Here is a 20,797-nt window from a genome sequence, read left to right as displayed (position 1 = left end):
TTTTTTTTTAACCCTTTTTCTCCTAATAACACCTCTCTTTTCTGGGAGTGCTGTGGAGGGTCTGGGGGCTCTGGGGAGGGACGGACACAGTAAAAGGGGAAAGTTGAAAGCTCTCCCCTGGAACCCCACGTGCTGCCCGGCCCGCTCAGATGCTGCCCCTTGGCAAGAGGGCTCTTCTCTTGGCATTTTCTTGAAGTGATGCTCCATGCCCAGGTTGGTCTGGCTGCTCCCTAGTCCCTGCTGGATACTCCAACCATAGCTCCTGGAGGGGCGGTTGGGAGACCCCCGTTAGCCCCTCTGGACTAGCGGCTCCCTGTGCGGGTGTGCCCGGGTAACCCTCTGAAAGCAGCTGGTCACACGGGGGGCTGCTAGACCTTGGAGTGGGGGGTCCTGTGGGGAGCTCCTTCCCATACACAGCCTCTCGTCTGCCCCTTAACCATGGGGTGCCAGACTTTCCTTTCCAAGGAAATTAACGGTCTTTCCTCTCTGTGTGCCCATGGCAGAAACTGGGATTCGGCCTCCAAAACTGCAGACAGAGAACAATTTCTCGCAGATCGCAGCTGCCAACACCAAGAACTCTTGCTGCCACGTGCCTCCTGCGAACGGACGTCGACACCCAGCAGGAGTGGGTTTGGTTTTGCAGGGAAGACGGCCAGCGCAGGATTTCTCCAGGAGCAAAACTGCCCCCGCCGAGAACTCGGGCTGCCCTGGCAGTGCCAAGCACCTCCTGCAAACTGGCATCAGGAAACTCAGGGGGTGAGTTTTTCTGTGCAGAAGTTCTCCCAGACCAAAGCTGAGAGCATCTAACCCTAACCACAACAACTTAGCTGGGTCTAAAGCTTACAACCTTCGGACTGGCAGTGTGGAACCCAACCCGCTGTGCCACCACTGGCCCCCTGCTAGAGCATTCCACTGCAGTCCTAAAACTTTGCCTTTTCAGAGGGTGTTTCCTCTGACCCTGACCATAATCTTCAAAATATCCTAAAATAGCTTTGAATGTGAACCCTAAAGAATCCTGAAATAGCTTTGAAAAAGCCCCAACAATACCCTTAAAAATCCCAGACAATGCTGTCCCAGCATTAGGGTTGCTGCCTTGTGCTGCTGGTGGGGGAAACTGGGGTCCTAGGGGTGCTGTTTAGGGTGAGCTTAGGGCTAGGGTGAGGGCTGCTGCACCTGTACCCTAACCCTACCTGGTACCCTGTGTCCTTTGCACCCCTAACCCTCAGTGTCAGCTCTCCACCTTCGAGCCCCCCACTCTATCCCCCTCAGCCCGCAATATATGTGTGTAACCCCAAGCCCTCCGACATTGTCTCTTGACCCCCTGACCTCCACCGTGCACTCTCCACCTGGTTAGCAGCGGTTTTTAGGGTGAGGTTAGGTGTGGTGTAAGGGCTGGCTCACCTGTCACCCTCAGGCACCCCTGCTTTGCCCCTCAAGGCACCCCCTGCCCCTCAGCCTCTTTTTTATTTTGCTCTCTCTCTATATATTACTGTATTCTAAAACTCTAATCTCTAAGTTGTCTACCCTGTGATGTTACACACTTCTAATTAAACTACACACCCCTAATCTCAGTGCTATCAATCAATTTTGGAAGCTTTTTCTATGGCCTCAGGTTAAACGCAGTGTTCAACTTCGAGTAACAGCACAAGCAGAATGTAACTGTGAAAGTAACCGACCTGCCTCAGGTCCAATGCTTGCTTGCATTATCAATTATTTTAAAAGGTGACAGAATCAGAGTTGTACAACACCTCAACATTTAGTTCAGTTTTTTTTTTTTTTTTTCTTTTTGTGTTCCATTGGAACATTAAGTTTTGAGCTCTCAAAGTGCAATTGAAATCAGTGAAATAAACCTGGGACATTATATACAGAATATAGTCTCAGGGTTCTCAGGTGAGCTGCTAAAATTGATGGGAGACTGTTTTGTATTACTCACTCTGAAAATGAGATTATATTTCATTTCACAAGTGCAATGTGAAGAGATGCCTTGTGCCTTAACACACATGCTTTAAGGCAGAAACTAATCCTTCATGAGTTTCGGTAGTATTTTGTAATTAGACAGAAAATTGAGGTGTTTGAGTGATTAGTTATTGAGTTAAAAATAAAAACAATTTAAGTGTCATTTCTTAATTAGATAGTTTAACCTTAAAAGGCCTTGTAGATAAAAAAAAAACTATTTTATAACTCATTAGTAGAATACTACTCACTACTTGCAAGACTCTTACATAAATTAAAAAAGAAAAAAATTAAGCCTGAACATAAAATACCATCTCAAGTACCTTCAATGCCTACCTCAACAGGATAAAAAAGGGACAAACCCCAACATTTAGCGGTTTCCTCGTTATTTAATTGTTGTTATTTCCTCCACTAACGCCGCTCCGACCGCAACATGCGACCCCGCGTCACCGGCGCCGCGCGCCGTCTCCACAGCGACGGGGCCGTAAAGCGCGGCCGCGCGAGTGTCGCGGCTGTTCGGCGGGCAGTGCGGCGCGGCCCAGCGGGCCGGGGACCCGCGGCCATGGAGATGCCGCTGCCACCCGACGGTGAGGGGCGATCGGGGGCTTCGGGGGGAACGGGGGGCGACCGCGGGAATGGGGGGAGAGCGGGGGATGACGGCGCTGCTTCCCCACAGACCAGGAGCTGCGGAATGTCATCGACAAGCTGGCGCAGTTTGTGGCGCGGAACGGGCCCGAGTTCGAGAAGATGACGATGGAGAAGCAGAAGGAGAACCCCAAATTCTCCTTCCTCTTCGGGGGAGACTTCTACGGCTACTACAAGTACAAGCTGGCCCTGGAGCAGCAGCAGCGTGAGTGGGGCCTGCGGCTCGGGCAGGGCCGGCTCGGGGCTCCCTCCCTCGCCGGCCGCGGGGTCTCGGGGTCGGCCGGCGGAGACACTTTTGTCTCTTCTGGTCTCGTCCTGCTCCGCCGGAACCGGTTTGCAGCCTCTTCGTGCGCTCGGGGTTCCCGGTAGTTGGCTCAGCGCTGCCCACGGCTCCTCACGGCCCCCGTTGTGGGTTATAGGGACGGGCAGCGTGGTGAGACGGAGCTCGGCACCTGGAGAGCCGGAACTCACTCGGCTTGTCCTGGAGTTGTCCCTCTGGAAGTGCACAGGGAGTTGCTGACTCTCCTCTTTGTCACCATCCACCTGTGATTTTGCGTTAACCGTAGAATCATAAAATATGCTGAATTGAAAGGGACCCATCAGGATCATCGAGTCCAACTCCTGGCCCTGCACAGGACACCCCAAGAATCCCACCAAGTGTCAGAGCGTTGTCCAAGCGGCTCTGGAGACCCCTCTCACCCCCTCAGAGCGAGGGTCTATTTGGAACTGGTGCCATTTTCACCTGTGGGCTGGTGGTAGCAGGTTTCTCTGGGAGGTTTACTTTCAAAGTTTACTTTGTCTGATAGTGTTGTGCAAGCAAAACCAAGATATCGAGGCTTCCGCACAGCTCCAGCCCCTGCCACAGCCATCGCTCCCACCCGCTGCACCCATCCCAACCCCTCAGGGCACCCCGTCTGTGGAGGAGCTCATCCAGCAGAGTCAGTGGAACCTGCAGCAGCAGGAGCAGCATCTCCTCGCTATGAGACAGGTTGGTTTGAGATGAGCACTCCTCTGGTGTATCTTGGCCTGTCAGGGGCTGTAGGAATTAGGAGTGAAGGGGGAAAGGATGGTTTGCTGCTAAGCAGAGCTGGAGGTGAGAAGGGATGTTGCTTTCCTTACTTTTGTTGTGTGGCAAATGCCATCGTTCCCCTAGAATGGATGTATCTGATGTGTAGGTTGGGTTATGATTGCATATGGGTTATATTATTATGGGATGAGTGATCTATTATTAAAACCTTCTGTTTGCTCTTTGAAAAATCTCGTTAGTTTTGGAGTGGAATAAATTGTGACTGCTTTAACCTTGGTTTGATGCTGCAGATTGCTGGGAACTGCAAGATGTTCCAGTTTGTAGTATTCCAACTTAGATTGGAGGGGAACTGTGTGCTGTCAACTAGCTGATTTTTGCAGGAGACGTTCAGCTGTTAGAGCTGCTGAAAACCAAACTGAAGAGTTCCTTGTGCCTTGGTTACGTTCCTTACGTTTAAGAGCTTCTTGCAGTTATTTTTTATTACATGGTAGATTTTAGAAGTAGAAGTAAACTGGACTGCTCCAGAAAAATATGAAGAGTCTTTTCTTTTCTGAACCAAAGAATTGAAACATTTTCATGAAGTCACAGTGCTTGTAAAAGATTTTGGTCCTTGAGATTGCCACTTAGGTCCAAGAGGTTAAAGATATAGCAGCTTCATTCTTTAAAAGAATATTGGCTATAATGTAATTCTTTCTCTTTTTTTTTTTCCTTCATTTTTTTTGTTTTTTCTTAATCAGGAACAAGTCACATCAGCAGTAGCCCTTGCAATCGAGCAACAAATGCAGAAAGTTTTGGAGGAAACCCAGTTAGATATGAATGAATTTGACAACTTGTTGCAACCAATAATTGACACTTGCACAAAAGATGCAATTTCTGTAAGTGATCTGAATCTGCACAGGGATTTGGTGGCTCTGTGGGTTCATTTGAATTTTGAGATTCTCTGTACGTTAACAATAGCTTTATATCTATGTTGTGTGGCAGGTAAGATGAAAGCTGTTACCTGAAAACTCCCTTTCCTGCAGTTCTTTCAGAACTATAGGAAGCCTGTGTCGTGGGAACACATTAGACTGACTTAAAATACTTTAAAATTTGCTTTCCTAAGGCTGGCAAGAACTGGATGTTTAGTAATGCCAAGTCTCCTGCGCACTGTGAGTTGATGGCCGGGCACCTGCGGAACCGGATAACCGCGGAAGGAGCTCACTTTGAGCTGCGCCTGCACCTCATCTACTTAATCAATGATGTTTTGCATCACTGGTAAGAATTCGGTTCTGGGTTTCGGTTTGCTGTTTTGGTTAATTTGATGACGTTGCCCTCCTAGATACAGTGTTCGTTTGACTAGTCACTTCATATTTTAACGTATTGTTTTTAGCAGCTGTCCTTAGATGTCCATAGATTTGATCTAGTGCTTTAGTAATCAAATTTAGGTAAAACCATTTTGCCTACTTTGTGTCTTTTTCCTCCAGACAAGATTTTACAATAAAGTCGTTAGGGACAGAACTCTCTATTTCATGATTCCACTACTTTTAGTATAGCAGCTGTTGAGATTAATCGACTATTCCAATGCACTTAGCGTTACAGTGGAAAAGATAACTCTTCCCATTCCTTTCTTGAAGCCAGAGGAAGCAAGCACGAGATCTTCTGGCTGCTTTACAGAAGGTGGTTGTGCCTATTTATTGTACCAGTTTTCTAGCAGTGGAGGAGGATAAGCAACAGAAAATTGCCAGAGTGAGTATCTGGTTTTGGTTTAACTGTGACTTTTGCTTTGTTGGTGCTATGGTGCTATGTAAATTCACAAATAGGCAGGTGCAAGAAAGTGACTGAGATTTTTCTAGTCTGATTGTCTTCATAAGGTCTATTATAGGAGGTGTTCTAGTACACATTTAAAATAGAACTTCAAAGTCCTTAGGCTTTATTTAAGAGTTATCACAATGATGAATGCATCTGAATCTTTAGTCATTCTAGGTCCTATGAAAAGCTAAAGACACAAAAATGCTGTGGCTCAGTTTTTCTTTGTTCATAATTTCTAAAATCCTTTCACTCTTATTCCTGCAGCTTCTTCAGCTATGGGAGAAAAATGGGTACTTTGATGAGTCCATTATTCAGCAGTTACAAAGCCCAGCTCTTGGACTTGGCCAGTACCAGGTTAGCCACAAAAATGTCAGTTTTCTTATTTATGCAAATATTTTGAAAATTAGTTTCCTTTTCAAACTATAATGTTAATTTTTGTCTCCCCTCCCTTCCCTTGAAGTTGCTTCCTAGGGATTACAAAAAAAAAATGTAAAATATAACCTTGTTATTTCAAACATTCAATAATCCAGCTGATTATAATGGCCCTGGATACAGGTTACAGACTGATACGGTCCTGTACATATTTGACAGTGTCTTGTGTAGCAGGGAGTGTTTGGTTAAAAGGAAACAGGCAAACATGGCTTTAAATTGGATACACTGAATGTAAAAATTGTAGTGGCCGCAAGAACTTTTCCTTTTTATTATTAATAATGAATGCTGTTGATTTGAGTTGTATTGGAAAGGCAGTAGTAAAGATGGTGGTTTTCAGGCTGTGGAGAATATTTTGGAAGTCTCCACAAAGGTTCATAATGACACTGGGTGGTTCTGCCACCACTATCCTGCATCCTCAGGCATTTTTTGGGAGAGAGGATGAAAGGCAGTACAGGGACTTTGGAACAAGTGGATAAGGTAGGTATTGTAGTTTCACTGTTCACTTGTTCTTCTTCATTTCTTTTATCAGGCAAATTTGATCACTGAATATGCAACGGTTGTCCAGCCTGTGCAAGTGGCTTTCCAACAGCAGATTCAGAACCTGAAAACTCAACATGAGGAGTTTGTGAACAGTTTAACGCAGCAGCAGCAGCAGCAGCAGCAGATCCAAATACCCCCACTAGAGAATGAGGTGAAATCAACACCCCCACCTCAAGCCCCCACAGCAGCCCCAGCCTCAGCTCCACCATCTGTTCCAGTCACACAAGCAGGTACTGAGCTGACCTGAGACCTGTGCAAAAATCACTGGGTGACAATGTTATGACTTTTGTATTTTTCTCCTTCTTTTTTAATAATGAGGCACAATGCAGTGCTGGTTTGGTTCAGGCAAAAGCTTGAATCCGTTCAGAACCTTGCGGCAGGTCCATCTGGATACTTGAGTATAAAAAGAACCAAAGAGATGAGTGTTAAATGGATCAGAAATCCTGTCTCCCAGCAAATAGATTTCTGCAGAAGGAATTAATCTGGAGCCTGGTGTGCTGATGTTTTATTAACTGGAAGTGACTTTGATGCTGACAATAGTCTCTAAATTGTTCCAGATGATGGTAAATCTCAACTGCCTCTGGCTGGTTCTACAGAGTATGACACAACCGGGTCTGGAGTGCAGGATCCTGCCTCAGGTGGACCACGTGGGCCTGGATCTCATGATCAGATTCCCCCAAATAAACCACCCTGGTTTGACCAACCTCACCCTGTTGCACCGTGGGGTCAGCAGCAGGTAAGAAAAAGTTCTAAAAACCGACGTGGAGGTTTAGAATTGCTGTCTTGGTTGTGGAGGTTGGGTGAAAATCTAGAAAGTTAGAAGCTGTGAAAGTTAGAAATCCAGATTTCAGGATTTGTCAAGCTTTGTCATTCTGAGTGCAGTTAAAGGCAAAATGTTAATCCTATTTCAGTTTGTTAGCCATCATGCTATTCCTGTGAACAAGAGCTGTTTGGTTCAGTACCAGTTTGGTCTTTGCCCATTTTTTTTCTGAAGTTGCAGTCATTCAGACTCGTATTTGAAATGTTCTTTCACCTGTGCATGGGCTGTATTTCCTTAAGAAGGTATATTGTTGTGTTCTTCATTCTTGTAACCTAATGACCAGGCTTCTGTACTTCGCATCCAGGGACCACCTCACTGTCCTCCCTGGAATAACAACCACGAAGGAATGTGGAACGAACAGAGAGATCAAGGCTGGAACAATCAGCGAGAGACACCTTGGAACAACCAGCCTGATCCTTCATGGAACAACCAGTTTGAAGCACCGTGGAACAACCAGCATGAACAGCCTCCATGGGGTGGGGGTCAGAGGGAACCTCCATTTCGAATGCAGCGGCCACCTCACTTCAGAGGCCCATTTCCTCCACATCAGCAACATCCCCAATTCAACCAGCCCCCGCATCCGCATAATTTCAACCGCTTTCCACCTCGCTTCATGCAGGATGATTTTCCACCTCGCCATCCCTTTGAAAGGCCTCCTTATCCTCATCGTTTTGATTACCCCCAGGGGGATTTTCCTCAAGGTAAAGTGTGTACCAGGCCAGGTTTTCTTATGTTGTAATGCTGATTGCCATTACAAAATTATTTAGTGATTTGGGATGACAGTTTATCCTTGGTGGGCTGTTGTGATTTTCCTAAGAAATGCTTAGTTTGGGAGTTTGGGAAGCTAATGCTAAGAACTCAGTAGGAAGCACATACAGAGTTGGATGCTTCCTTCCTTTTTGAGTCTTCCCTAACAAATAAGAAATTGTAGTCCAAATTCAAGTCAGCATCTCTACAGGCACCTCTTTTGCAACTACTTTGCTTTAAAAGTAGTAAGTTCAAAGGTGAGAAGCAGCATTTTCTTGTAAATTTAATCACCTGCACATCAGCCCATAGGTGAGGGCTGATGAGAGCTGTGACCTGTGTAGGTGGAGGAAGTTAAGAGTTCCGTGCGTACGCTCATTTGTTCTTTCTTTTTATTTTGACTGCCAGGCTGTCTAGTTTTCTGCATTTAATGTTGTGTGGCTTGGTAGTGTGTGGTGAAACAATCCTTACCTCCGGTTCTTCCTCCTCATTTGGTTTGTTCTCTTGTTGGAACACGGGAATGTGTGGGAGTGTAACCTGGTGCAGCTTGCCTGGCCAGAGGCAGGCAAGTTTCTATTTTACCTGCAGGAGTTACTGTTACTTGGAGTGATCCTTGTCAGTGTGAAGGCCAAAGATCACCCTGGTTCTGTGTGACGAGTCATTTAGAAAATAGATTATGTTTCTGTGTAGGAGTTGCTACGTTAATCCTAAAAGTTTCTCAATTTTCCAAGTCCAAAAATGGTTGAAAACCAATGGATTTGACCACAGTATGTCCCAAAGGAAGCAGTGGCTTGGGGCTGAACTATCCTGTTGTCTAGAGAGTGGTTGCTGTGGCCAGGGAGGTTAAGTGCACTGCAGGGTGTTCCTGAGTGTCAACCTGTAGCCAGCCTCTGGTCCTTCAGTTCTGGTGCTTTGCTGGACCTGCTGAGCTTGGGTTTTAGGATAAATGCAGTAATTGAAGCACATCTCTGATTGCCTTCTTTCTTTGATAGCTAAATAAAACATTTTAACCCTCTCACTCTGCAGAAATTGGACCTCCTCATCATCATCCTGGTCACAGAATGCCTCATCCTGGTATCAGCGAGCATCCTCCCTGGGGAGGGCCACAGCACCCTGATTTTGGGCCTCCCCCACATGGATTTAACGGGCAGCCCCCTCACATGCGGCGCCAAGGGCCCCCTCACATGAACCATGATGATCCCAGCCTGGTGCCAAATGTTCCGTACTTCGATCTTCCTGCTGGCCTGATGGCTCCACTTGTCAAAGTAAGTGCTTGCTATGGGACTGATTCAAACCCAAGACTGGTGGGATTAAAAGATCCAAAACTTGTTGTTGTTATTAGGGACAGTTCAACATCAATGTGTATGATTTCAAATCCTTCCATCCCACAACCAGTTGTCTAGGGTCTAAGAGCAGGAGTAGTTTGGGGGACTAGGTAGTGGAAATGGTGAGAATTTTCGTGTTTTGTGTGCTAGAGGAAGCTGTTTGAACTCACAGTGTGAAAGAGTAATTTATACTTGAAAGTCTGACCCCTCTTTGAAGGAAATGGAAATCCCCAGTGATTTCCAGATGGGCAGAGAAACCTCACAGATTTGATGGGGGCCACTGTGCTAGTTCTTCATAATCAGAATTCTCTTGAAGATGTTTTACAATATCAATGTTATGTGTACAAAGAAGGATAGAGAACAGGAAACACACCTGTATCGGCATCTTCAGGGATATTTAGATTTATGTATTCTGCATTTGAGATGAACAAATAAGCCTCTTCCATCTCTTTGTGTTATTCTCATACACCACTTTGGGCCAGGCTTCCATCCAGACACATTAGCACAAAGGTGGATGAGATCTGCATTTCATCTACCTGGTGACCCACTTAATACTTCAACATGTGCAGTGCAGGCTTTTCTCAGAGAACTCACAATAGTGATAGCATGAGGAAGTGTTGGTTTGTCTGCAGAATCCTTATTTCCAGATCATTTTTTATTCCGTATTGAAATTTGAGATTTCTACACAGCTAAATCTGTATTTAACTCTTCAGGTAGCCACCCCATGACACAGGACACAAATGTAATTTGTTTTGTTTCCGGCAGCTTGAAGATCACGAGTATAAACCTTTAGATCCTAAAGATATACGTCTTCCACCTCCAATGCCCCCGAGTGAGAGACTTTTGGCTGCAGTTGAGGCATTTTATAGTCCACCATCTCATGACAGGCCTAGAAACAGGTAAGAGTTGGTGTAGCCAATAAAATGGTACGGAAAACGCTCTAAGAAGGTGCCTCAAATCACAAAGTGCCTCCCTCTTTTTTGCTTGTGTCTTGGTTCTCCTAATGCTCTTTGTTGTATTGCAGCTGCACTTGCTGTTTGATCTTATACTGAGATTTGTGAGACGGTTTTTCCCAGACCCTATTTTCTGTACAAAATCCTGTGAAAATCCTTAAGGTCGCAACTGAAGTGGAATTTACACCTGTGGGTTCTGTGTGGTTGATTTGTTGCAGTGAAGGGTGGGAGCAGAACGGACTGTACGAGTTCTTCAGAGCTAAAATGAGAGCAAGGCGGAGGAAAGGTCAAGAGAAGAGAAATAGGTGAGAGTTCCTGTGTGCCACCTTCTGCTCTGCGCTGTTTGTCTGGAAGGTGCTTGGGCTAAATGCAGAGGGAAAGACTGTTCAGCAACGTGCTGATGGAATAATGAGTTTCAATGTGCTGGAATTTCTGTCTAATCTGCAGAAAATGGACACGGCACAGAGCAGCTGTGGGTGGCCCATCCCTGGAAGTGCCTAAGGCTGGGTTAAACAGGGCTTGGAGCAACCTGGTTTTGAGGAGGGTGTCCCTGCCCAATGGCAGGGGTTGGAACTGGATGACCTTTAAGGTCTCTTCCAACCCAAACCTCTTTCTGATTCTGTGGAAGAGTTTTTCACACTCAAGCTTTTGCTTTCACCGCAGAAGTAATGCTTGTGTGTAATATGAATTTGATCAGGAGTAGATTTGTGTTTCTGGTGCTTCTCCGTGGAATCTCACTGGAGTTTTTCTGCTCATTTGTGCAGTGGGCCCTCTCGGTCTCGCAGTCGGTCTAAAAGCCGAGGTCGTTCATCTTCTCGGTCTCACTCACGATCTTCCAAATCATCTGGCTCCTACTCGAGATCACGCTCTCGCTCTTGCTCTCGATCGCGATCCTATTCTCGCTCACAGTCCAGGTAGGGCACGGGGGCTGAACCTTGGGAACTGGGGGAGTGGGAAAACCCCAACCCTGGAGGCTGATCGAGGGATCCACGGGGGTTGCTCTGGTAACTTGTGTGCTCTCCCTTTCAGAAGCCGGAGCAGGTCCCGCTCCTCACACAGCCGATCGCGGTCTCGGTCAAGGTCTCGGTCCAAATCGTACTCCCCAGGGAGGCGGCGCCGGTCCCGCTCTCGCAGCCCCACTCCTCCGTAAGCTCTGCTTTGGTCCTGTCTCCTTTTACCTGGGCTGTTTGAACAGAGCGCCTGTAGGGGCACTGCCTTGTAACCAGGGGATAATTAGCATTTCATCAAAGAGCAGAAAAGATGATGGAGAGCAGATCTAGAAACAATCTATCTGCTATGTGGGCTTGTAGAGAGAATATTACTCTATTGTGGTGGCTTTTTTGTTTTAACAAAACTGCATGCGGAAGTGAAAACGGTGAAACTGTGAAGTCTGTCTATGCCTTCCTTGGGAGCAGGAGTAATTCTCTGTGTGCTCCATTGGGAAGAGCACAGTATTTGATTTCCCTTGTGCTGAGAAGCCGGTGATGCGTTTCTGTCACCTCAATAACTGCATAATCTGATGGCTGTAGTAAAGAATAGCTTAGTAGAGTGGATAGAATTGTGTTGGATGTTAATGCTTAACAGAATAGAACTGACCATGTTTTGTGTCAGAATAGTATCACTGGTTCTAAATTTGTTGTTCGTATTTTCTTAGTTCTTCTGCTGGTTTGGGCTCCAGTTCTGGGCCTTCTATACCAGAATCGAGACTTGGAGAAGAAAATAAAGGCCATCAAATGCTAGTGAAAATGGGTAAGATGCTGTTCTAGAATCTTAGACAAGCAAGGAAACAAAATTAGACACCGAAGTCTTAGATGTAATTAATTAATGCATGTTTGTAAGGAATTATTCCTTGGCATTCCAAGGTCAGCATAAGAATATTCAGAGATGTCAGTATATGGAGCAATGATAGTTGCCTTTCTGAGAAAGATACAGGAGACAAGGATGTGAGTTTGGCATCAGATAGAACTGACCCTACCTGAAGTATTTAGTCTCCCTGCAGTGCAGGTCAGCAGGGTTGACTGGACAGATTGGACTTGCGCTGCCTTTCTTCTTACCCTCCTAACAGTTTTTAGGGATACTGCTGCTGTCAGCTCCTAGAATCTCTGTATATTAATGCTTGTGAAATAAATGGAACAGTTCATGTGTTGTTTCAGGTTGTCTGTTCCCATCCTGCTTTATCAAACTGATGCTGTCTTTGGTTGTTTCCAAAACAACCGTGTTTGTCTTCACAATTGTAGTCATAAAACAAACAGTGAAAGGATTGCAATGTTGTGTGCTTGCTGCAGGATGGAGTGGATCTGGTGGATTGGGAGCCAAGGAGCAAGGAATTCAAGATCCAATTAAAGGAGGCGATATCCGAGACAAATGGGATCAGTACAAAGGAGTGGGAGTTGCATTGGATGACCCTTACGAAAACTACAGAAGAAATAAAAGTTACTCGTTTATCGCACGCATGAAGGCCAGGGATGAATGTAAGTGAACGTTTCTCAGCAATTTAGAAACCTCTATGGACTTGAAAGTGATTTTTGTAAGCCCAAATCAAAATAGCAGTAGCTCCTAATTTTTTCTAATGTAACTGATACAGTAAAACAACAGGTAAGTGGATGTGTACTCTGATTAACCCAGCAAGTTTTCCTTTTTAGGCATTGTGTTGCGTTTTAATTTCTGAAATGTTAATTAATAAGCGTGTTCTGTGTAAGTCACTTCCTGCCTGCAATACTGAGCACCTGCATCTTTGAATGTTGCCCCACAAAAACTTGGAGCGGTCTCAAAGTTAGCAGAGGGGGAGCTGTGCCACATGAGGGACAGCTGCCACAGCAGGGAGGTCGTTGTGGTTGGATCCAAGTTAGGCCACGCTTACTGTTTACCCCTGCCCTCGTCAGAGTTTCCTGCCATTAGTATCACATTCTGCCAAAGCCAGAATTTGTGATAATTACCCTGTAGTGCAGGAAGGGTTCAGAAAAAGACAGTTACCCAAATGTGGATTTTTGCAGAGAGTCTGTGATACATTGAACATTGGCACTTGCCAACAGCTAAAAGGAAAAAGCTGGCATGCTCAATGAAATGTCACTTCTGCCTCTAGATCGGTGCAATCAAATGGGTTCAAATAAAGCCCATAAGGAAAAATTCCTTATTAACAGAACCCTCATTCCACCAAACACTTCAGACAGCTTAGGTAACTGCAGAATGTGTAAGAACTCTTCTCCCTATTGTTTCAGTGAAGCGTGAAACACAAGACCCTTCACCACCTGAATAGGACTCTCTGAAGAAAGATGTCTTGCATCTTCTGCAAAACATTAAGCTTTTAGAAATTCTGTTTAAAGTCTGGACAAAGTGACAAATTAATTACTTTTAAAACTATGGTGAAAAATTGAAAGCTATGACATGTACTTCAATACTTGTCAATTAGTGCTTAAAAAAGGCCAGTTGTTACTATGACATGTCTAGCAAGTTTAAAAATTCCCATTTATCTTGCAAAACTTTCTAATTAGTTCCCCATTTTATAGTAGATTTAAACCCCACTCAAGCTGTTCCCCATGCAGGACTGTGCCTCATTCATTCCTGTGGAAAACAGACATTATGTGATGTGGTTGTATGTTCTCTAGTTCCGTAATGTATGTTTATTTCTCTCAAAAGGTTAATTCTGTTTGAAGTGGAGGGGTGCTGCCTTGGGATCAAGTCAGACTGATGCTGAGCAGTGTATCCTAATGTCTAAATGGGGAATGAAGCATCTAGTTCCAGTGCAGGTGACCTCTGAGCACTGTGCAAGCTTTTAGAACCTTCCACTCACCTCCAGGCCCGGCCCAGCAGCTGCTGCAGCCGCCACTCGGGGCAGGACACAAGGGTCAGTTCTCTGGTAGCTTTCCCAGCACTCTGAGGGATGGGTGATGCTTTGTAATGGAACACAATCTTTGAGCTTTTTATATTTTTGTATATACCCTTTAATAAAAGCTAATTAGTTCAATAGAAGGGAATCCATTTTCTCTGCTCTACATGTTTCTATGAATGAGATGTTCTTGGAAACTTGCTGTAATCCAAATGAAAAAAGAAACCTTTTGTAACTGTTTCCAGAGACCACCAGCTAGAGCTGTTAGGCCCTTACACTGCACTTGCACTCCCCAGGTCTGCGTGGCGGTTCCCTTTTCCAGTTGTTTGTTTGTAGAGCAAAAACCCTCTTAAAACCATTCAGTTAATATGGTGGAATATCAGTTTGTTCTAGATCTACTGTAGTTGTGGAACTGTACCTGTCGGTGAATCAGCATACAACACCTGTATGTTACCAACTTGTGAATGTTGTCGTTTTGCCTTCCAATAAACAATTTTTTTAAAATAAAAATGCAGCTGAGATTTCCTGAAGCTTGACTATAAGCCTTCCTTGTTTTGAATTTATCTTAATAAACACACCCAAGCGTGTGTTTGGGTTTGTTGTAATCTGACAAGGCTGATTATACAGAAATGCTGTTTGGATAATGGCACTGAAGTCAGGATATGGTAATTTTCTGCTGTGGTTGTATTTCTCAGGGGCTGTAGTATAGACTTTCACTTCTACCACCATCATAGATGAGATCACAGATCTCACAATTCACTGGATAAATGTATGCACTGATGACTTATCACAGTCCCATTACACAGAAGTGTTATCTTGATGTCTCTTTTGCCGACACAGTCTGGCTGAAGGTTCCTGATAAGTAAAACATTCAGGTATAGAAAAGTAAAATAAATATATATATATAATTAGCAGCTTGTACTAACTAATTCATACTAACGTAGCAATTTGTATGAATTCTTTCAATGCAGTTTATAACCTTTCATCTGTGCAACTTGGAAAGGTTTCTTGTTTCAGCCTTAAAGCTGTGAATATAAATGTCACTTGAAGTTCAATAACTGTCCAAGCAGTTAATTTCTCCTGGGCTCTCTCTGAACTTCTTCAAGCGCTTGCTCAATTGTTAGAGGTGGGGATTTGTGATTCTTGATGTACTGCAAAAAAAAAAAAAAAAGTTAATAAGCTAATGTCTTCATTATGTAGATTATTATTTATTAAATACTAGAAAGCAACTAATCTTCATTAAAAGATACCTGCTTGTTTCTGTACTAGCAACAGAAAGTGACCCTTCTCTTGCATCATGTAAATGACCCCTGCTCATTTGAGGACTGCTACATGCTACAGCAGAAACCTTAATCTTTAAAAACTATGGCCTCCAGCAGGACTTCAGTCTATTTTTTTTCCTTTTAAACTTCTTAATTATTTGTATGCAGAGAAACTAGGTTTGCTGTAAATACCGCAAGCGTTTGGAAAGGAATACACGCTTGGTCTCTGGTTTGTTATAAATACCTCTTTAGCCTCTTCCAGAGTATGATAATGGAACTTCTCATGCTCTAATGACTCCACGAGGGCTGTGTGAAGGTGGTGAACATTCTCGACAAACTGCTGGGTCAGCATCAGGTGCTGCTTGCACATGGTGTGTAAGACAAGAACCGAGGGGCTGTACGCGGTCAGGGCTGCGAGAAAGGGACAGGGTGCACTGCGGTGAGGCACGGCTGGCAGCAAGGGCTGAGCAAACCAAGCTGGGCTCAGGTGCAGAAAACAGAGTGAAAAAGAAGAATAAATGTGCTTTTGATACCTTCTACTGCATCCATGCTGATCACGTGACTGGCAATTGGCACTGGATCAATGTAGGTGGTTCCGACAGGTGCGCCGAGCACTGCGGCGGGGTTTGCTGTGCATAGGATAGCATCAGAATTACTGGGTGGGGAGAGGAGAAAGGTTTAGTGCTACTGCTTGGTTCTTCTGCAGTTTCTTGGGACAGCAGCTGCCCTAAAACCACAGTACAGCCTAACAGGAGAATTCTGTCAGCCAAAAATATGTTTACATAGTTACACAATTTCCACAGTTCCTTTACTCTTAGGCTCACAACACCATTGCAGAAGGCACCTTTTCTAATCCTAGACAGAGTAAAAATAAAAGACTTTTGTACTCAATGCTTCTGTTTTCAAGCACGCTCAAGTTTCTCCTTTCTCCTTGAATGTGGCAAGGAATGGTGGCTCTTAGCACCTTTTCCTTTTAGTAAAGAGATGTAGGCAGGGAGCTACCTCTCAGGATGTGAAAGCTCATATCTGATCCTGTCGTGGGGCTATAATGCTTTCCCAAAAGAGAAGTACAATGCAAAAGAATTCTATGAATGAGCAATCACTTTAGTAACACTACTAATACCAACACTAATAATGCTATTATTTAAATAGTAAAGGTACCAGAATATTGAATTTCATTTGAGAGTACTACTTGTGCTATTGTAAGCTCTGTTGCTAACACTTGCTCATCCAGCCTCAGGTCCTAGGGGGAGTATTTTTAAACAAAAAAACATTCCTTCTTATGATACTCAATCCCAGTCTTTTCTGTAGACAACAGATAAGAGCGTTGGGCTTTAGAAAATTTTTTATTCAGCACCAGTAAGGGGAAGCTGTCACTGAAGTGAAGAAGTGTTACTGTTTAGTAAGAAATTTTATAAAGTCCTCAAAAGGTTCAGTGGTATATAGTGCTCATTTATTTCAGACTGCTCCTTTTTATTCACTGTTCCAATACAGGTGGACTTGACTGGTTATTTAGTTCTGACTGGCTAATTAAGAAGATGCCCTTTCATAAACAATCTTTGAGAATAACAAGAAAAAAGACAATAGGAAAAACACCGCCTGTAGGTTGTTTGTAATAATTGGTTATCATTCTTTATCTCCAGCTCCCTAAAGTCTCCCAGGCTAATTCTGGGAAAACTTATCTAGCTTTCTCGCTCTCTGACCAGGCTGTCACATCCACAAAGAAGTCTCTCAAGGCTGACTGGGCTGGCATATATGAAAGTGTAAAACTTGCCTGAGTAGGGCAGTAAGTGCTGAACTCACCCTTTGCCCAGCAGCAGGAGAAGGGAGGCTCTGCTGTCTGCACTGCAGTTTCTGTGACGGCCACGTGGTGCCCCCGCCTGTGCTGCTCTGGGGTGACCAACGGGGATGACCCTGAAGATGGGTGTGCTCCAGAACACCTGCAGCTCTCAGAATGTCCATCTACAGATTCCCTGTCTGTTGCAGACAGAGACCTTTCAAAGTCTTCAGAATATTCTGAATTAAGAGTACTCTCATTCTGATTAAGATAATCCTGTTTGTGTGGAGGGAAATCTAAGGAAACTCCACTTAAATGTTCAGAGATTTCAGCTTCAGAGACACATTTTTCAACTTCCTCTTGAGAAGAATCACTCACAGTTATTGCACTGGTCATTTTTAGAGCAGCTTGGTCCTCTTCCACCAGCAATGTATCTTTTTTCACATATTTGTTTGATTCCTGAGTAAACTGAATGTCTTTTCCCTGTAAAAGTATTTCTTTTAGAACCTCCACTCTCCACCAAAGGCAGACTGGGAATATGTGCTAGTGGGAATTTCTACTTACTTTCTGCTTTAATTCTGCCGCCTTACTGGTAGTATCTGGTGCCAAATCATCAAGGCTCATGATATTCAGTCCAAAGTCTGGAAACAAATGACACCTACGCATGAGAATTTGCATGAAAATTACAGTACACCTTTCCTGTAAGTGAGAAAAGTCGGGGGGCGGAAATCAGTGCTACCTTCTTAGTTCAGTACTAAAAAGTAATAGCAATCAGTCACTGATTCTTTAACTTCACAGAAACCCCTAAAATTTCCTCCTTTGATCAGCTGACATTCCTGAAGTTCAAGAGATTTTTGCTGCCCCTCATTTCCAGCTGTTCTCACTCTGAACCATTGGTACATTGTGCCACTGATACATGTTCATGTTAACATGATAAATGTTCTAATTGTTTTGACATCATAATGTCACCCAAGGCAGCATCATTAATAGGAACCCATTAAGTCAAAAGCTAAGAAAAATACAAACCTATTATACTGGAAAAAAATTAACAGATCAAGATAATTATTTTGATCAGGCCTTGGTTTGTGTAAAATTTCACCAGTGAATCCTTTCAAAGTGACTATTTGCCCATGTTCATTAAGATAATTTATCAGGAGATTATCAGAACAATTGATACTGAGTCTACTGAGAAATTATTTTAGAAAACTTACATTTCAAACTGCTGCTGGATGGATCTTCTGCATCAGCTCCTTCAGAAAATAATTCATCTAAAGACTTTATTTCACTTCTGTCGCTTTCAAGGGATTCTTGGATTTGCTTGGTGTAGCCTGCTTTAGGCAGAGTGCGCTTTACAGTGTTGTCTTTCGTGGAAGATGACAGCAGTTGAGATCTTGTGGTATGTCCTGACAGGTTTCTGCTGGTGGGTGAAGGTGCTGGTGAATTAACTCTACTAAACAGACTTTCCTCTGAGTCTTTGTTGTGAGAAGATGCTTTAGATAACTCTGCTGATGAAACTTCCTTACGAGGTAGAGGACCCTTTCCTGATGGAACTGGAGTCTTACTCTTTTTGAAGAACAACAAAAAGATTTATGTGTTACTTCACTGTTACGTGTAGATTGCTAAAGGGAGAACAAATCATTGTGCGTAAAAAAGAGTAATTTTAAAATGTTAGGATGTGAACCTGAATCCTATCATGAGCAAGACACAAATGCAAATTTAAAATTTAGTTGCTAGTGTTATCTACATAAAAAACAATCAACCAATTAAAACAATTATGAAAGCATTAATAAAAATACATAATCCAGCAAAGTTTGTATTTACCTTTTTACCTTACTGAACATCACTTACCAGAACCTTCTGATTCCCACTTCCACTGGAAAACCACAAAGAGCTCTCCATCAATTCTCTCATTTCCTCTTCATCACTATCCAGATCAAGCTGTTGTTTAACCATAACACTCCTTTTAGGGCTTTGCATGCTTTCCTCTTCGCCAGAACAGGCATCCCTGCGGGTCCCGTTCTCACTGGTGGTATCATAATTCTTCCAGTACCTCCTGCCCCTGGCACTACCTTCATGCCCAGAGGCAGATGAGGTGCACTCCTCAGCCAAAGGCTTCAGGCCCGAGTCAGTGTTCTGCAATTCCAGGTGCTTTTTTTGACCCATGATTTTGCTTTCTAGTTGCGCCACTTTATTCAGGACTGATCTTAGCCGCGTGTGGGCGGCGCTGCCCGGAGTGCTCACGGCTGCACGGCTGCTCCGTGCCCGCACGGTGCTTCCCGGCCTCGGGCACCGCTGCATCCCACCAGCGTCTCCATCGCACGCCTTCAGGAACCTGCCGTGGTGGGACGGAGTTCTTCCAGCGTTCTCCAGCTCTGTGTCCACCACCGTTAGGTCACCACGGGTGCTGGTCCTGGGGGGTACATGGCTGTGGCCCTGCCAAGAATCACAGAGTTACTGATCTTAGGAAAGACCTGACAACATCGAGTCCAACTTGTGACTGATCCTGATCCCCACGTTGTTAACCAGACCAAAGCACTGAGTGCTACATCCAGACTTCCCTTAAACATCTCCAGGGATGGTGACTCCGCGAGCAGCCCCATCCAATGCCCAACCACCCTTTTTGTGAAGAAATCCTTTCTGATGTCCAACCTAAAACACCCCTGTCAGAGCTGAAGACTGTCCCCTCGTCCTGTCGCTGGTTCCCTGGAGCAGAGCTGGTCACTACCTGGCTGCACCCTCCTGTAGGGAGCTATAGGAAGGGGCTTGTACATCTCCCTCCCCACACAAGACGCAAACACCGGCCTGCGCCGAGGCTGCCTAGGTACAGACTGAGACAAGGCGCCGCTGCCTCACCTGCCCTCGGCCCGCGGGTGCCCGAAAGACCGCGGCCATCCGGGACGGGACGAGAGCGGAAGGGCGCAGGACAGACGGCACGGGACGGAACAGCGTCGGAGAGAACGCCGTCGGGTCCGCCCAGCCTGAGGCGGCCGGGGCTTCTCTGGGCCGGGCCAGGGCGGGCGGCGCGCGGCCGGCTCCTGGAGCCCGCGACTCGCCAATATCCCACCCACTGATTGGCTCCGCGCAGCGATTCGGCGCCGCCAGCTAATCACAAGCAGGTTTACAGCCGCCGGCAGCCTGTGCCCCGACTACAAGTCCCAGCATGCATCGGGGTCAATACATGGGAATTTTTACAAATCCGCGATTTGCTAATTATTGGAGAGAGTTGGGAATTAATCCAGTTGTTCCGCAGGATCTGCGTAAAGACCCCTCACTGAAACAACATATTGCAGGTTATTACCTGCCCTTTGTACTTGTGTGTAATTTCCAAGGTCTTGGTGAAACTTTTGCTCTGCGTGTCACAGTGAAATTTGGCATAAGGTATCTAACATCATTATATACTTGTAATACAAGTTTTTATTTTGCCTAGTTTTTTGTTTTTCTGGGTTAGTTTTCTTGTACTTTCTAGTGATATCATTCTGCTGTAAGCTAGTTCCTAAGACTTGAGTTTAATGTTCTTAAAAACTTTCCATTGCTCTCTCTAAAACCCTGGCTGACATATATACACAGCTATATACTCCAATTATATATTTTGATTAACTTTCCAGATCAGACTTTATTTAATAAAAATTGATTAAAAAATGCATCTGGCAATGCACAAGATTATTTAGATTGTTTACCACTGAGGAAAATTAATGATCAAAGAAG

The 20,797-nt window shown here is 44.7% G+C and overlaps 2 protein-coding genes across 5 annotated transcripts; one reads left to right on the top strand and one right to left on the bottom strand.

Moving 5' to 3' along the window:
• The first annotated feature begins 2,433 nt into the window (after positions 1-2,433).
• Positions 2,434-14,583, top strand: CHERP (calcium homeostasis endoplasmic reticulum protein). 4 transcript variants are annotated; one of them, XM_059870002.1, is made up of 18 exons: positions 2,434-2,540; positions 2,630-2,803; positions 3,405-3,586; positions 4,363-4,500; positions 4,728-4,879; positions 5,239-5,350; positions 5,678-5,767; positions 6,375-6,615; positions 6,943-7,121; positions 7,510-7,906; positions 8,976-9,214; positions 10,040-10,173; positions 10,446-10,532; positions 10,992-11,141; positions 11,257-11,373; positions 11,882-11,976; positions 12,513-12,698; positions 13,864-14,583. In XM_059870002.1, exons 1-18 carry the CDS (start codon positions 2,516-2,518, stop codon positions 13,866-13,868), a joined length of 2,703 nt encoding a protein of 900 aa, XP_059725985.1. In that variant the 5' UTR covers positions 2,434-2,515; the 3' UTR covers positions 13,869-14,583. The 4 variants fall into 4 exon arrangements, with proteins under 4 accessions (XP_059725985.1, XP_059725983.1, XP_059725982.1 ...); XM_059870000.1 differs by lacking the exon at positions 13,864-14,583 and adding an exon at positions 13,446-13,840 and having other exon boundaries at positions 11,260-11,373; XM_059869999.1 differs by lacking the exon at positions 13,864-14,583 and adding an exon at positions 13,446-13,839.
• Positions 14,145-20,179, bottom strand: C29H19orf44 (chromosome 29 C19orf44 homolog). The gene is made up of 8 exons (XM_059870003.1): positions 19,946-20,179; positions 18,941-19,525; positions 18,304-18,655; positions 17,657-17,733; positions 17,119-17,575; positions 15,849-15,944; positions 15,560-15,726; positions 14,145-15,204 (listed from the first exon to the last, which is right to left on the bottom strand). Exons 1-8 carry the CDS (start codon positions 19,982-19,984, stop codon positions 15,124-15,126), a joined length of 1,854 nt encoding a protein of 617 aa, XP_059725986.1. The 5' UTR covers positions 19,985-20,179; the 3' UTR covers positions 14,145-15,123.
• Positions 20,180-20,797: the final 618 nt, after the last annotated feature.

Source organism: Haemorhous mexicanus, chromosome 29 (genome assembly GCF_027477595.1).
Source record: "Haemorhous mexicanus isolate bHaeMex1 chromosome 29, bHaeMex1.pri, whole genome shotgun sequence".
Taxonomy (NCBI): Eukaryota; Metazoa; Chordata; class Aves; order Passeriformes; family Fringillidae; genus Haemorhous; species Haemorhous mexicanus.
This window is presented reverse-complemented; position numbering and strand designations above follow the sequence as displayed.